The sequence below is a fragment of the Sus scrofa genome, chromosome 9 (assembly GCF_000003025.6).
Source record: "Sus scrofa isolate TJ Tabasco breed Duroc chromosome 9, Sscrofa11.1, whole genome shotgun sequence".
NCBI classification, from domain to species: Eukaryota; Metazoa; Chordata; class Mammalia; order Artiodactyla; family Suidae; genus Sus; species Sus scrofa.
In genome coordinates, this window is record NC_010451.4 from 67,469,021 (window position 1) to 67,485,604 (window position 16,584).

At 47.8% G+C, this 16,584-nt stretch overlaps 1 protein-coding gene across 1 annotated transcript; it reads left to right on the plus strand.

The window, feature by feature from the left end:
* On the plus strand, positions 499-10,577 carry IL19 (interleukin 19). Its single transcript, XM_003130464.3, has 6 exons — positions 499-575; positions 3,044-3,190; positions 3,342-3,407; positions 6,924-7,076; positions 8,230-8,304; positions 10,026-10,577. The coding sequence occupies exons 2-6, from the start codon at positions 3,047-3,049 to the stop codon at positions 10,134-10,136; spliced, it is 549 nt and encodes a 182-aa protein (XP_003130512.1). The 5' UTR covers positions 499-575; positions 3,044-3,046; the 3' UTR covers positions 10,137-10,577.

Genomic DNA, 16,584 nt, shown 5'->3' on the forward strand with positions numbered 1-16,584 from the left:
GACACGATGAAGAGGAAAGAGATGATGTCCAAAGTAATCCTTGCGTTTCTGAGAAAGAAAAAAAGTGCCCTACAAAGTTAAACAAAATAACACGTGGAAAGCGTTTAGCTAGTGCCTGGCCCATGGAAGATGCTGAATAGCCCAGGCACCTGCAGTGTGTCTGACTGAGGCAGGGCGAGGTTATGGGGAGAGTGTTTTCCTGACTTGCCTGCAGGGTATGGTTGGTGGCAAGCCACGGCTCTCAGGAAAGTGACCTAACTTGGATTTTTCTGTATGGACACAGAGTTGCAAGGAATCCTCATTTGCATAGAGATGCATGTCAAGACTGAGAAGAAAGAGGCATTTCTTAGTAATGATTAATCAGCTATATCTCCAAAGAAAAAGAAAACAATTCAGGAAGTGAGATGCTAAGGAAAAGAGGGGAAAAATGATCTCCCCCCAAATGGACCCACCCAGTAAATCTTGACAGCATTTCCTTGTATCCACTTTCATATAAGTGACCAGCCCTTCACAGGTGGCGAGGAGCACAGTGAGAGAAGACAGACACAGGAGCAGCCCAGGAGCACCTGTAACAGGTGAGGCTTGAGCTGTCCTTCCTCCCAGCCCTTGTCCTTTACAGCTGCAGAGAGGTGACCTACTATCACTTGTATGACCTATGATGTCCCAGGAGCTGGGCATTTTGCAGAATGGGAAGGGGGACTCTGTACAGAGGGTGAACTTTCTAGGACCTTATTCTCAACAAGAAGAGAGGGGGACTGGGAAAGAAGGAAAGGAGGAAAGGGAAGGGGAAGGAATCTAGTGTTTATTATAACCTTTTTATTCTAGGAACTGTACTGGGCATTTAAAAATAGATGTATTTTTAATCCTTTGCAGTATTAAATATCTTTTTAAGCATAAGGAGCACCTGTGGTTCAGTAGGATCCCATCAGAAATGTATTCCAGTTTGTCTGCTATAAGGGGATCTGCTGGGATCTCCAACTGAGATCCCAGAAGGAACGGTGCTGTCAGTGGGGTGGAGCAGTGGTAAGGAGAGCAGGCCGCCTGCCTTTACATCTTGGTTCTGCCGCCACTTGGTGACCACGTACCCTGGGCGAGTTACCTCTCTTTCCTAAGTGTTAGTTCCCTTTTTGGTAGAATGGGGACAGGGACAGAACCTAGCTCACAGGGTGGTTGTGAGCATTAAATAAGATAATTATGGAAAATACTTGGCACAGATTCCAAGGCATGTGGCCTGTATGATAAACGTTAGCTACGATTATTCCCTGAATCAGCCGATATGTCTGGGCATCGTTCTCCTCTGTGCATCTGAGGCTCTGGGTGGGGGATGAGTGGGCAAAGCCCCGCTGATTCTGAGAGTTGTCTTGTCAGAAGAAAACCTGTACCCCCTTTTAGTCCCTTGGCTTTCCAGAAGCACCCCAGTTGCCTTTTGAGGAGATAGAACTCTGGGGGACTATCAGTCTCCCCTGCCGGTGGGGTCTATTTTCTTGTTTTGCCAGTAAGAGAGAGGTTTGAAAAAGAGAAATCAGGCTCTTTAGCATAATGCCCGCTCTATGGTAACAGCTCAGGATACACCTGTCGCTCTCTGGGAATGGTGCTGAGTTAAGGAGACATAAGGAAAAATGATATATTTTTTTTTTTTGGTCTTTCTCTAGGGCCGCATTTGCGGCATATGGAGGTTCCCAGGGTAGGGGTCTAATCGCAGCTGAAGCCACTGGCCTATGCCAGAGCCACAGCAACACCAGACCCGAGCCATGTCTGCAACCTACACCACAGCTCATGGCAACGCCGGATCCTTAACCCACTGAGCGAGGCCACACATTGAACCCGCAACCTCATGGTTCCTAGTCGGATTCGTTAACCACGTGCCACAAAGGGAACTCTGAAAAACAATTTTCTAAACAGGATTTGCTATTTCTTGGCTTCCTGGAGGAGAGCCCAGGACTCCTGAGGAAGATGGGGGTAGAGTTGGGGCTGGGGACATGCAGCTGGAGCAACCGTAACTCTAGTTGGGAGCCGGAGAGGGTGGTCTGCAGCCCCCTCAGCTGGCTTCCTAGGCTTGGTGCCTCCTTCTCTGCTGCACCTGCTGCCCTTACCGTGCCCATACCGCTGGAAGGGAGTGCTTAGGGGGCACCATGGAGGACTGCTGGACAGAGGCTGGTCTATTCACAAGTATTGCCCTATGGCTTATCTTTAAGGCTCGGCTCTGTTTGGGGACCTGTGCTAGCACTGGGGAAAGTCAGAGAAAGAAAACTCCATAGCCTGTACAATTGTGCTTTGGGCACTTTTTTCAATGTATAGCAGATGACACCATTGAAAGTGGTCCCATGAAGAGGGGCAGAGAGAAAGACAGAGGCAGGAGGGGTGTGGAGCTGGAAGAAGCATCAGGCATCTAGGGGCTGGCCCTGGCTAGAGGCTCGTGAGGGGATGTCTCCAGGACTCCCAACTCAGTAGGTGATGGAGGGGAAGCTGCCACCTTGCCCTCTGATGATCTCTCTCTTCTCTGTGGCTCATTCGTTATCAGATGCCTTGCAGTCCCTTTCCCATCTTCTCCAGAAGGTGTCATCTTCACAGCTGGCTTCCAAGGAATGATTTTAAGCAGATTCTCATTGGGGGTTAGAATAAAAGGGTGTTGCCTATTTCGGGGGCAAACACGAAAAAACCAAATGTGCTTTTATAGTTTTTCAGATCTGTTGCCTAACTCCTAGGGCATACTACCAACCCTGTTTTTCCTATTTAATTTATTAAAAGCAACGCTTCTCACCCCCGTTGAAAGGGAGCCATGTTGAGTCATGAGAGTAATTTATGAACAAATTTACTCCTTGGGAGTTGGGAGAACACTGGATCAGGTTTTCTGGGGGTGGGAGGGTACATACAACTGATGCGAAGAAACCAGAGGAGGAGACACATGCCCCCGATGTCCACAGGCTGCCCTATCGAGTCCTGTTTTCTTGGTTGCCGTCTGGCCTGCCTGTCGAGGTACAAAGGGGTCTCTTTCATTGCTCTCCACTCGTGGCTGGGAAGCTGACTTCTCCCTTTCCTGCAGGACATGAAGGCACGGTGTGTTTCTCTCTGTCTCCTGGGTACGATGCTCTTCCTGTGCTCTGCGCATGCCCGAGGTCTCAGGAGGTGTCTGATTTCCATCGACATGCATCGTATAGAGGAGAGCTTCCGAGGAATCAAAAAAGCCATCGTGAGTACGGGCTTGGGGTGAAGGTGTGGGCAAGGGGGCGTGTCTCACTTTCTGTCTTAACCTGAAGAGCTAGTTTCTTCTCATTCCTTTGTGTCTCCGGAGAATGTGAAGGACTCACTGCCTGTGTCTGTTCTTGTATTTTCCTCCATAGCAAGCTAAGGACACCATGCAAAATGTCACCATCCTGTCCCCATCAGAGAGCCTGCACAGCATTAAGGTATTGGCCTGTGTCGGCTCTTTCTTCGATTGTCCTTTTTATGGTGAAATGGCCCGGGGCTGAGGGAGTAATCCTCATCCTGGATGCTCTTCTCTTTCCTAACCCCCAGGAGACTCAGGCTTGTCATGTGTCAATGGACGTGCAAGGGCGCATTTGTGTCTCAGGGACCCTGAACTGCTGGGAGGGTGTTCACCCAGAGAGTGATTGGGGTGCCACCTGCTCAAATGGGATGGGGTGTCTGTGGCTTTAGGGTGATACTGGGAGGTTTCACGGAGATGCTGAGAAAATGAGCAGTAATTTGAATGCTGAGTAGACTGTGGGTTAGTGGCTTACAGAGAGGAAGGGATTTGGAGAGAATGTAACCATGCATGTGTGTCAGGGGACAGAGAGGCACCTGGGTCATGGGGTGAGGGACATGAGGGCGAGGGGGAGAGGATGAGGTGGACGAATTTACTGGGGTCGTTTTGCCAAGAACCTTGAAAGCCTTGGCCGTCTAATACGAGGCCACAAGGGGAGTCCCTGCAGAGTTTTGAGCCAAAGACTGTAGGACCACAAAATCATTCAGAGGACAGTGCGGTGATGTCTTTTAAACAGTGGTCAACTAGAGGCAGGAAAGCAGTGAGGAGCTCAGCCTATCTGTCCAGACGAGAGGTGATGAGAGTAAGTGTGATACAAAACAGTTGGCTTAGGAGGTGACTGCTCGCTGTACAGAAGCAGCCACCGAGAAGTGTCTTCAAAAATGAGCTTCTCTAGGAGTTCCCGTCGTGGCGCAGTGGTTAAGGAGTCCGACTGGGAACCATGAGGGTGGGGTTCGATCCCTGGCCTCGCCCAGTGGGTTAAGGATCCGGCATTGCTGTGGCTCTGGCATAGGCTGGTGGCTATAGCTCCAGTTCAACCCTTAGCCTGGGAACCTCCATATGCTGCAGAAAGAGACCCTAGAAAAGGCAAAAAAGAAAAAAGAAAAAAAAAAAAAAAGAGCTTCTCCAGTCTTTGTAAGCATTCTAGAAAGATCCAGCCCTTTCAGTGTGACAGAGTTAAGGTGCATCCTCAATGACTTATTTTTCCTGGGGTTTCTCTGCATGAGATGATTCTTCTGGGGAGTTTTGGGACTGATTAAACACATGGATCCACTGTGTAAATTATATTCCAGCCAACAGTATGAGAGTCTCATAGCTGGAAGAGACCCTAAGGGTCATCTATTTTCAAATGACCCAAACCATCATTTTCATTTCTTTTTCTTTTTGTCTTTTTGTCTTTTTAGGGCTGAATCCTCGGCATATGGAGGTTCCCAGGCTAGGGGTCCAATCGGAGCTGTAACCACTGGCCTACACCACAGCCACAGCCACGTGGGATCCGAGCCATGTCTGTGAACTACACTACAGCTCACGGCAATGCCAGATCCTTAACCCACTGAGTGAGGCCAGGGATCAATCTGCATCCTCATGGATGCTATCTGGGTTTGTTAATCACTGAGCCATGACAGGAACTCCCAAACCATTTTTTTTTTTTTTGGTCCCTTTAGGGCTACACCTGTGACATAGGGAGGTTCCCAGGCTGTAGTCACCAGCCTACACCACAGCCACAGCAACGTCAGATCTAAGCCGAGCCTGTGACCTATATCATAGCTCACGGCAATGCTGGATCCTTAACCCACTGAGCGGGCCAGGGATCGAACCCACAACCTCATGGTTCCTAGTCAGATTCATTTCTTCTGTGCCACCACGGGAACTACCCAAACCATCATTTTTAAATGACCAAATTGACACCTAGGGAGAAAGAGTAACAATTTTAGTGATGGAGCCAGGAATAGACCCGCAAGTCTCATGCCTCTGTCTCTAATTCTTTAACCTCTCAAGGTCTAGAAATAGCTGATGTGGGAAGGGGTCAATGAGGATACTGGTCTTTATCAGATTTCCTCCCTCATTCCCCCTCTGCTAAAACAGACTTCAACTTTTGCCCCTTTGGTTAAGGAATTTAGCAGGAGCAGAGAAAGAGGAGGGTTTTCGTGCAGCAAGCAGTGTTTTCATCTAGGAAAATCTGCCTGTCTGGCCAAGGAGGCTTTGGTGCTTTAATGCTAATGAAGACAGACACACCATTGGCTGTGGACCCCCTGCCCCAGACTGAGCTATAAATCTTCTGCACCAGCTCTCGGGGCGGGGTGCAAACTGTGAGAAGCAAATTCAGCCTGGCCAGCTGCTCTGAGCTATGCCAGGGGAAGTCAGAATCTTTCCCTTCGCGAGTGCTGCACCGTGCGCACAGAGGATGTGCCCAGCTTTCCTGTAATTCTATAGCTGTCCGTTTCCATTCGTGCACATCTCAGTACCACCCAAAGGATCCCAAAAGATTAAAAAGGACAGGCTGGAGGAGAGCTGAGCAGGGCGGCCGGGACAAACACAACGCCATTACATTGAAGGAAGATGTGCTCAGCACAACCCTGACATCCCTGGCCATTGAGTAAACACTTGTTGATGGTGAGGGGATGATCCAGAGAGGCAGACTTCAGCACAACATAAGGAAGTCCTTTTCAAGAAAGCCACTCAGGGGGAGTTCCTGTCGTGGCGCAGTGGAAACGAATCCGACTAGGAACCATGAGGTTGCGGGTTTGATCCCTGGCCACGCTCAGTGGGTTAAGGATCTGGCGTTGCCGTGAGCTGTGGTGTAGGTCACAGACTCGGCTTGGATCTAGTATGGCTGTGGCTGTGGCTGTGGCTGTGGCTGTGGCTGGCAGCTGTAGCTCCGATTAGACCCCTAGCCTGGGAACCTCCATATGCCATGGGTCTCCTAGCCTGGAACCTCCATATGCCACGGGTGTGGCTCTAAAAAGACAAAAAAAAAAAAAAAAAAAAAAAAAAAAGAAAAAAGAAAGAAAGAAAGAAAAAAGAAAGCTACTCAGGGAGTTCCCTTTGTGGTTCAGCGGTTAATGAACCTAACTAGGATCCATGAGGATGTGGGTTTGATCCCTGGCCTTGCTCAGTGGGTTAAGGATCCAGCATTACCGTGAGCTGTGGTGTAGGTCACAGACATGGCTCAGATCCTGCGTGGCTGTGGCATAGGCCAGTGGCTGTAGCTTCAATTCAACCCCTAGCCTGGAAACCTCCATATGCTGTGGACGTGGCCCTTAAAAAAGCAAGCAAGCAAGCAAGCAAGCAAGCAAGCTGCTCAGGCATTCATCCTTTCTGAAGGGAGGTGTCTGATTCCCAGAAGCATTTAAGCAGAAGTTAGTGATGACGTGTTGGAGATACTGTAGAGAGAATCCTGGCCGATGACTGGGTACCATCCTTTGCTAATGGATCTCCTGGCCACATAAAAAGAGGGTAGGACTTGCAGTCTCTCCTCGGTGTCTTTGTCATAAGGAGCTTTGGTGTGGTGAGACGGCTACTCTGAGACCAACATGCATTTTAACAAAATGACTTTCGGTTCTGTCACTCCCTGTTGCCGCTACCCAAACAGGCAGCTTTGGTCTCTGAGACATTAAGAGAAGAGGCCTCTGGGGCTTTCTCTCATTTGTATCTGTAGCCCTTAGATGCGTGCTGCATGACCAAGAACCTCCTGGCGTTTTACGTGGACAGGGTGTTCAAGGACCACCAGGAGCTGGACCCCCAACTCTTGAGAAAAATCAGCAGCATTGCCAACTCTTTCCTCTACATGCAGAAGACTCTACAACAATGTGTGAGTCACCGGCATCTGTTTCCCGTCTTGCCCCAGGGAGAGCCTGGGACGTGCTGGCCCCAGCTGGCTTGCTGAAATGGTTCCTGGACTCCAGGGAAATTCCCTGCCCTGCTGTCCGTGGGGAGAACCATCTGAGAACCTCCTCCAGTGGTTCCCCCGGGCCCAGGGCTTCCTTCTGCTGACACCTCACAGCCCCAGCTTCCTCACGGATCATCATCCTGGGGTGACCGGCTTTTTACATCCAAGTATCTCTCAGGTGATCCCGGTGCTGGCCTGGGAGAGAGGCATGCTGAGGATTGCAGGCTTCTCATGGGCATAGCCCTTGTTTCCTTGTTTCTGGCCCTTTGGGTTTCCATATGGGCTAAGCTGTGAGTGGTTTCCTGTTATAGCCTAGCCTGGGGGTCACCTATAAATTCTTTGGGAGCTATTGACCACAAACCTCAGAAATAAAACCAAACCCAGACAAACCCACAAAAACGTAGACCAGGAGAAAAACCTGGGTTCTGGCCCCATCTCTGCCAATGATTTCCTTTGGGACTTTGTGGCAAGCTACTTCACCTCGCTGTGCTTTGCCTTCTAAAATTGTTAGGAGAGGTCATGACCCCTGTCTCCTTCATGTCAAGATTCATTTAATTACGGAGTTCCCATAGTGGCTCAGTGGTTAGCGAACTCAACTAGCATCCATGAGGACTCCGGTTCGATCCCTGGCCTTGCTCAGTGGGTTAAGGATCCGCCATTGCTGGGGCTGTGGTGTAGGCTGGTGGCTACAGCTCCGACTAGACTCGTAGCCCGGGAACCTCTATATGCTTCAGGTGTGGACAAAAAGACCGAAAAAAAATCATTTAATCATTTATTTAATTAACTAGCCCAACAAATATTCACCCAGTGGCTACCTTATGGAGTGCTGCTGGGTTCACGGGGTGCTGAGAAGACAGACTTGTCGGCTACTCACCAGGCCTTTCTAGCCCTGGTCAAATGCAGGATGACTCTGCAAATAGACCCTACTGCCCCCTGCTGCCCCAAGCTGGGTTTACTCACCTGACTCCCACCTTGGGAGGAAGAAAGAATTATCACTCCCCTAGCGGGAGGTGAGGGTAAGAGTGAGCTGGGGTGGAGAAGTCCTCTGATGGTTGCTGTCTCTACTTGATCACAGCATGAGCAGAGGCTATGCCACTGCAGGCAGGAAGCAACCAATGCCACCAGAATCATCCATGACAACTATGACCAGGTAAGAGCAGGGAAGAGGGTGGGGAAGGTGGAAATGGGAAGGGGGGGGTGCTGATGGAGTGTGTGCCAACTGTTCAGCATCCTCTCCACTCAAATTCATTCGCTTATGCAACAGTATTTATTGCAAGCCTTCCTATGTCTGTGTTTGCAAAGAGTATTTTGATCTTAACTCATTTGCCCATTTCCTGGGCTCGCTGTATCCATCATCCCTCCATCATTTTCTTGTGCTTCATATTTCAGACCTATGTTGTTTTTGTTTTGTTTTGTTTGCTTTTTAGGGCTGCACTCATGGAACGTGGAGGTTCCCAGCCTAGGAGTCGAATTGGAGCTATAGCGGTCGGCCTATGCCACAGCCACAGCAACGCCAGATCCGAGCCACATCTGCTACCTATACCACAGCTCATGGCAATGCCAGATCCTTAACCCACTGAGTGAGGCCAAGGATTGAATCCTTATCCTCATGGTTACTAGTCAGGTTCATTACCGCTGAGCCACAGAGGGAACTCCCAGGCCCATGTTCAGTTTTGAGGGAAAGCACATAGAATTTAAGACGGGGGTGACAGAGAGGAAACAAAGAGCCCCAGAGAACTATAAGCTGTTATGTATGAAACATGCTACCTGTTAGGTATCACTGTGGCCAGTAAGTGCTGTCAGCGTCCTGTGTGGTGATGAAGACAGTGCTTCTCATGCAGGTGTGGATGTCGAAGGCACATCTCACGTCGAGGTAGAGACAGAGGTAGTGTTTCTTCCGTGCGTTATTTAGAGATTTTGTTCAAATGCAGATTCTGGCCGGTAGGTCTGGCATGAGGTCTGAGATTCTGTGTTTCACCTACCCTCCCCAATGATGCCAATGCCTTTGACTAGCAATGGGCTGGGGGAGTCTGTTCAGAACTCTGCCTCTTTGGAAAAGGCTCCATAGGATAATATAACAATGGTGGAAAGTCCTGTTGTCCTTCCTATGAGCCAGGTATTGTTCCAAGCACGTTAAAGTGTTAACATCCTTATGGCTCACCACAAGGCTATGAGCCATCACCTGCATTTGATAAATTAGGAAACCCAGCACAAACAGGTTAAGCAACTTAACTAAGTTCATATCGCAGCTAAGTGGCGGAGGCAGGACTCAGTCCCATGCCATCTGGCTCCATGGGACATAATTTGCATCTTACCATCGCCTTCTACTCTGCTGAGGAAGAGCTGGATAAATCAGGAGGCTTGGCTTCCAGTTCAGCTCTGCTGCCAATCAACTCTGTGATGTCGCGTAGAGCACATCCTTAGGGGCTTTGGTGCTTTACTATGTCCAGCGGAGATATCATATTCTCCCTACCCACTGCTGGGCACCTCTGGGATTGTGGCTTCTTAGGAGAGCGGAAGTGTAAATAAAGCAAGCTGATGTGAGCAGGAAAGTAAGCAGAAGAATGGCCACTAAAGCAAGTTTCCCCTCATCCCACCCCGCCCCCACCCCCTGTGAAATATAGGAAAAAAAAAAAAAACAGGGCAAAGAATTTTTTATTTTGTTTATAAGCATCTGGCATAATTTAACCACTTCTTTGTGGAAAGAAATTGAAGTCACCCATTCGGGAAATAATGTGCAGTCTGTACGGTCTGCAAATATAAAGGTGAATAAAAAGTAAACCTTGCGGCAATCCCAACGGGAGGGAAGAGATTTGAAAACTGTTACACATTCTGCAAAGGCAGCTTTTAGGATGATTTCTCTGGTTGCAGCTGGAGGTCCGATCTGCTGCCATTAAATCTCTGGGAGAGCTTGACATCTTTCTAGCCTGGATTGACAAGAACCATCAAGGAACTTCCGATGCCTCAGGACAAGGAACCTAATTATTGGAGAGGAACAGCCCCTGAGAAGTTGCCCATGGGAGACAGCCACCTTTGAAGGGGGATGGAGAAGGGGGAGGCTCTGTTTTTATGTAAATGAGGGTATTTTTGAGGAAACCTTCCTGCTGCCCCATTTGGAATACCCTTCTCTAGGGCTGAGGTCTTGTAGGGGAAACTCTAGGTTTGAGCCCGTTTCACCCTATAGCTGCAAGTCCCACTGGCTGGGTCTGGGCTCTCTGATCCCACTTGGAAGTAGCCAACTAGCCAATTGTCATATTGATGATGATATAGTCTGTTGAAAAGTCCTGTGGGCCATCCTGGAGGGAAAGATGGGCTTCCCTCTAATTTATTGCGATGTTGTTTATCCCATGTCTGTGATGTGAGCTAAGCCATATGCGGTAGTGCATATTGTACTGACTGATTTTTCTGAATAAACTCTGTTTCTTTACCAATAGTGGAAGTGTCTTCTGCTTCAGGAGGGTCAGTCAGGGATTTATGAGCAGCGACTATCAGAAATGAAAGGGGTGGCAGTGGACTTCCCCTTGTGGCTCAGTGGTAACGAACCTGACTAGTTTGAGCATTCGGGTTTGATCCCTGCCCTTGCTCAGTGGGTTAAAGGATCCTGCGATGCTGTCTGTGGCCGGCAGTTGCAGCTCTGATTCAGCCCCTAGCCCAGGAACTTCCATAAGCCTCAGGTGAGGCCATAAAAAAAAAAAAAAAAAAAAAAGAAAGAAAAAAAATGAATGGGGGAAATTCCCATTGTGGCTCAGCAGGTTAAGGATCTGACATTGTCTCAGTGAAGATATGGGTTTGATCCCTGGCCTCGTTCAGTGGGGTGAGGATCTGGCATTGCTGTAAGCTGTGGTGTAGGTCGGAGATGTGGCTTGCCATGGCTGTGGCATTGGCTGGTAGCTGCAGTTTCAATTCAGCCCCTAGCCTGGGAACTTCCATATGCCTCAGGTGCAGTTGTAAAAGAAAACAAAATGAAACAAAAAGAATGGGGCAAAAACTATAATTTAAAAAGACACATGCACCCTTATGTTCATTGCAGCACTATTCACAATAGTCAAGCCATGGAATCTACCTAAATGCCCATCAGCAGATGAATGGATTAAGAAGAAGTGGTACATAAATACAATGGAATATCACTCAGCCATAAAAAGAATGAAATGATGCCATTTGCAGCAACATGGACACAACTAGAGATTCTCATTCTAAGTGAAATAAGTCAGAAAGAGAAAGACAAATACCATATGATATCACTTATATGTGGAATCTAAATTAGGACACAAATGAATGTATCTATAAAACAGAAACAGACTCACAGACATGGAGAACAGACTTGTGGTTGCCAAGGGGAAGGGGGAGGGAATGGGATGGACAAGGAGTTTGGGGTTAGTAGATGTAAACAATTACATTTAAAATGGATAAGCAATGAGAGTATAATTGATTACACTGTTGTGTCAATTTCTGCTGCACAGCATAGTGACCCAGTCACACACATATATACATTCTTTTTCTCATACTATCTTCCATCATGGTCTATCCCAAGAGACTGGTTATAATTCCCTGTGCTGTACAGTAGGATCTCATTGCTTATCCATTCTAAACACAGTTGTGTGCATGTACTAACTGCAAACTCCTTGTCCATCCCTCTTCTTCCCCTATTCCCCTTGGCAACCACAAGTCTGTTCTCCATGTCCGTGAGTCTGTTTCTGTTTTGTAGGTGGGATTATTTGTGTCATATTTTAGATTCCACTTATAAGTGATACCAGATGGTATTGTTTTTCTCTTTCTGCCTTGCTTCACTTAGTTGAGAATCTCTAGTTGCATCCATGTGGTGGCAAATGGCATTATTTCGTTCTTTTTTATGTCTGAGTAGTATTCCATTGTATTTATGTACCACTTCTTCTTAATCCATTCATTTGTTGATGGGCATTTAGGTTGATGAGAGGGTGTTTCTGACAAAGGGATGGTTGTCATGGTGACAAAGTGAATGAGTGCAGCCCAAGGCAAGAGGAATCCTGGGTTGCAGCGTCCTGGCCAAAATGGGCCCCAACTTCTAGGTGGGCATGTCTCACATAGTTAATGACAATAACAGCTGATTCTAATTGAGCCTTGCCATATGGCAGATGCTGAAATAAGTGCTTGGGGTTCCTGTCATGGCTCAGCGGTAATGAACCGGACTAGTATCCTTGAGGACTGGGGTTCAATCCCTGGCCTCACTCAGTGGATTAAAAATCCAGTGTTGCCATGAGTTGTAATGACGGTCACAGACACGGCTTGGATCTGGTGTGGCTGTGGCTATGGCGTAGGCTGGCAGCTGCAGCTCTGATTCAATCCCTAGCCTGGGAATGTCCATATGACATGGGTGTGGCCCTAACAAGAAAAAAAAAAGTATCCATGAAATAAATGCTTTACATGTACGATCTTGAGTCACTATCTCTGCTGTAACTGGCTGGCTGAAGCAATCTTCTTTATTCCTGCTTGAGAAAGAGATCTCACGGAACATGCTTTTAGCGGACAAAGCAGGACCTCTGAAGTTAGACCTGGTTCCAGTCCTCTGTAACTTTGAGCAAATTACTTAATGTCTCTAAGTCTCAAAGTCCTCTTCTGTAACATGGAGATATCACCAGTCTCCAAGTGTGGCTGTGAGCTTCACGTGAGGTGAAGACCCCTGTAGCCCCAGCAGAGGAGGGAGCTACAGGTGTCAGGTGGAGAGTGCCACATCAGGAGCCACAATGTGGTTCCAAGGCTTCTTTTGCCATGAAGATGCAGATCATTAAATTTCTTTGACTCTTAGGTGTCTGTAATGTGGACACTGATGCTTATGCTACCTACGGTATATGATTATTTATTTATTTATTTATTATTTTGGCCACCCTGCAGCATGTGGAAGTTCCTGGGCCCTGGATTGAACCTAAGCCACAGCAGTGACCTGAACCACAGTCATGACAACACCTAGGCCACCAGAGAACTCCTACACATGATCGTTTAAAAGCCAGAGCATTAGGATGATGTAAGAAGCCCTCAGGTCACACAAACACTGCCCCCCCAGCTCCATCTCCTCTTACCCGGTCCCCTACTTCTCTCCTAGGCTCAGTAAGACCTGCCACACTGGCTTACTTCCTGTGTCTCAAACCTACCAGCCATGTCCTTACCTTAGGGCCTTTGTGCTTTGCATGCTTATACACATACACATAAGCTGAGACAGAATTTTAAAAAAACCTCCAGGGGGGTTCCCATTGTGGCGCAGCGGGAACAAACCCAACTAGGAACCATGAGGTTTTGGGTTCGATCCCTGGCCTTGCCGGTTAAGGGTCCGGCGTTGCTGTGAGCTGTGGTGAAGTTTGCAGATGTGGCTTGGATGTGGTGTTGGTGTGGCTGTGGGCTAGGCTGGCAGCTACAGCTCTGATTAGACCCCTAGCCTAGGAACCTCCATATGCTGTGGGTATAGCCCTAAAAAGAGCAAAAGACAAAAAAAAAAAAAAAAAAAAAAAAAAAACCACAAACAACAACAACAACAAAAAAACCCAAAAAATTGTGTACAGGTGTTGAGCATTTTGTATGCTCCAGGCATTGAGGTGTAAACTACTTTCTCTTTCTCCTTTACTCCTCATGACAATTCTCTATGGTAAAAGATTATTAACAACCCAATTACACAGATGAAGAGGTCTGAAGCTTAGCAAGCTTCAGTAACACATACAGGGTCATGCAATTAGTTGTGAAACCGGTGATTAATTAGATGAATTAAACAAGAAGACTGTTAGTCAGAGGTGGCTCTAATACCCTGGCAGCCTGGGTAAGCAAACAAAATTCTAAGCCTGTAAATGCTTCAGGGTTATGAATCAAAATGCTAAGGACCAGTCACGAACAGCCAACTAGGCTTTCAGCCGTAGTCAATCAAATAACTTCCTTTTTCTGCTTCTACGTCTTCTCTCTGTACTATCTTTGCTGGCTCCTGACCTCAGAGAGCTCCTAACCACTTCCGGTTTGGCATTGCTGATTTCAATAGATTTTTGCTCATGGTAAATAAACATTTTAATATGCCTCAGTTTAACTTTTAATAATACCCAACGCAGGGTGTCCTGCCCCAAAGTCCAGGCCGTCGATCACAGTGGAACGTGGCTTGAACTCCTTGCACGCATGGTGGACGTCAGCCGAGAAGGTGCTTTACTGGGAGAAGGAGCTGTATCTGCAAAAAAGAAAGCCTGTTACATCATTGGCTGTAGAAATCGTAGTGGAAGAGGAGAAGGAGGAAAAAAGACAGAGCAGGAGAGGGAGGGGGAGGAAGAACGATTGAATGGGAAGCGTTCTCTCTCTCTCTCCTTTATCTGCTGCTTGCTTACGTCATTTTGACCATTTCCCCCCTCTACCTGTCCTTTCTCTCCTTCTAGACTTGAAGAATGTGTCCCGGCGCTTGCATACCCATGGGGGCCTGGTGCAGAGTTGCACTTTTGGTTGGGCAGGGGGGTTGTTATTTTTTGTGTTTGTTTTCACAGAGCTGGTGCTTCATAAATACCTGCTGAGAAACCTATAAAATTCTCTCCTAAACCATCCCTTCTGAGTCCTGGATTAGCTCCCAGGATGCACCCTTGAGACATCTAAGGCTCACCTTCTGTTGCTCAGGTGCAAGGGGAAGGAACCCATTGCTTGTGGCAGGACCACATGGGCACTTAATATATGTGACCTCGCTCAAGGCCCAGAGGAGCCCAGGCGGTCATAAGACTCATCTCATGTGATCAGCAGAGGGGCCCAGGAAGGTGGAAGGACTTGCCCAAGGTCGCAGGGCCGAGGGCTGGCAGGTCCAAAAACTGAACACAAGTCTGGTCTTCCTGGCTTCAGCGCTCTCTCCACTTGCTGCTGGGGGAGTTTGCTTTGTTGGGGCCAAGCTATCAATTCCAAGGCCCAGGTTGCTACACAGGGTGCCAGCAACACATATCTTTCCACCCAGATGCACGCAAAGGGGCCTGGACTTACCAGCAACAAGACTTATGTGTGAGGTTACACAAAAATTTATGCACCAACACAGAGCAAAGACGCAGAGGCTGCCTTCTGAACATGTCACACAATGTTCCTGGCCCGTCTGAGCCTGGGTTCCTCCTGGAGGACAAGCTATCCTCCTTCGGTCTTCCAGAGTAGATCGCTGACAGCCACACATGCTCAGGGCAGCTGTCTTCTGAAATCAGCTGGAAACTTGCCCGACAGTTTGGCCAAATGGATAAGAGGATAGGCTTTGTGTGAAATCCTGGTTTTGCCACTTACTGTGCGATCTTGGGCAGTTAACTTAACCTGAGCTTCTGTGTCCATCCTTACGTACACGAATGAAGGCAATAGCTGCCTCTTGGACTGTTACAAGGATTTAAGATACCATTTACAGTAGCTGTGTAAGAGCTGTGTAGTAGGTGCCCATTAAAACGGTGGCTGTTACTATTTCCTGAATCTCAACTTTTCTAATTTTTTTTTGCTTTTTTGCTTTTTTCTTTTTTTTTTTTTTTTTTAATGGCCACTCTTGTGGCATGTGGAGGTTTCAGGCCAGGGGTTGAATTGGAGCTGCAGCGGCCGGCCTAAGCCACAGCCACAGCTATGCTCAATCCGAGCCGTGTCTGTGACCTATGCCACAGCTCATGGCAATGCTGGATCCTTAACTTCCATTGAGCAAGGCCAGAGATCGAACCTGCATTCTCATTAATATTAGTTGGGTTCTTTACCGCTGAGCCACAATAGGAACTCCCTCTAATTTTAAAAAGTTTTAAAATTTTAATTAATTAATTAATTAATTTTTTGGTCTTTTTAGGGCCACACCCATGGCATATGGAGGGTCCTAGGCCAGGGGCTGAATTGGAGCTGTAGCTGCTGGCCTACACCACACCCACAGCAACACCAGATCTGAGACATGTCTGTGAACTATACCATAGCTTACGGCAATGCCGGATCCTTAACCCTCTGAGCAAGGGCTAGAATTGAACCTGTGTCCTCATGGATGCTAGTCAGATTAATTTCTGCTGAGCCATGACAGGAAATCCTATTTCTTTTTTTTTTTTTTTTTTTTTTTTTTTGGTAGATGGCTACTCCTGTGGCATATGGAAGTTCCCAGGCCAGGGGTCAAATTGGAGCTACAGCTGCCGGTGTACGCCAACAGCCACAGCCATGCAGGATCCGAGCTGCGTCTGTGACCTACACCACAGCTTACAGCAATGCTGGAGCCTTAACCCACTTAGTGAGGCCAGGGATTGAACTTGCAGCCTCATAGTTCCTGGTTGGATTCATTTCCGCTGCGCCACGACAGGAAGTCCAAGAAGATAATTTTAACACAACATGCCTTTGGTCTGGATGCCTCTCTCTGGTCACTATCCTAGATACTCTAAGAAGACTCAGTTTTCTTTTTTCTTTTACTATTTTTGCTACCCCTGGGCCAAGAATCAGATTGGAGCTGTAGTTGAGACCTAAG

Bases quoted from the DNA above. Each gene is read 5' to 3' on its own strand.
- IL19 (XM_003130464.3), top strand. From the start codon at position 3,047: ATGAAGGCACGGTGTGTTTCTCTCTGTCTCCTGGGTACGATGCTCTTC. The intron at 3,191-3,341 runs GTGAGTACGGGC...TTTCCTCCATAG, and splicing joins GAGGAATCAAAAAAGCCATC to CAAGCTAAGGACACCATGCA. The intron at 7,077-8,229 runs GTGAGTCACCGG...ACTTGATCACAG, and splicing joins AGAAGACTCTACAACAATGT to CATGAGCAGAGGCTATGCCA.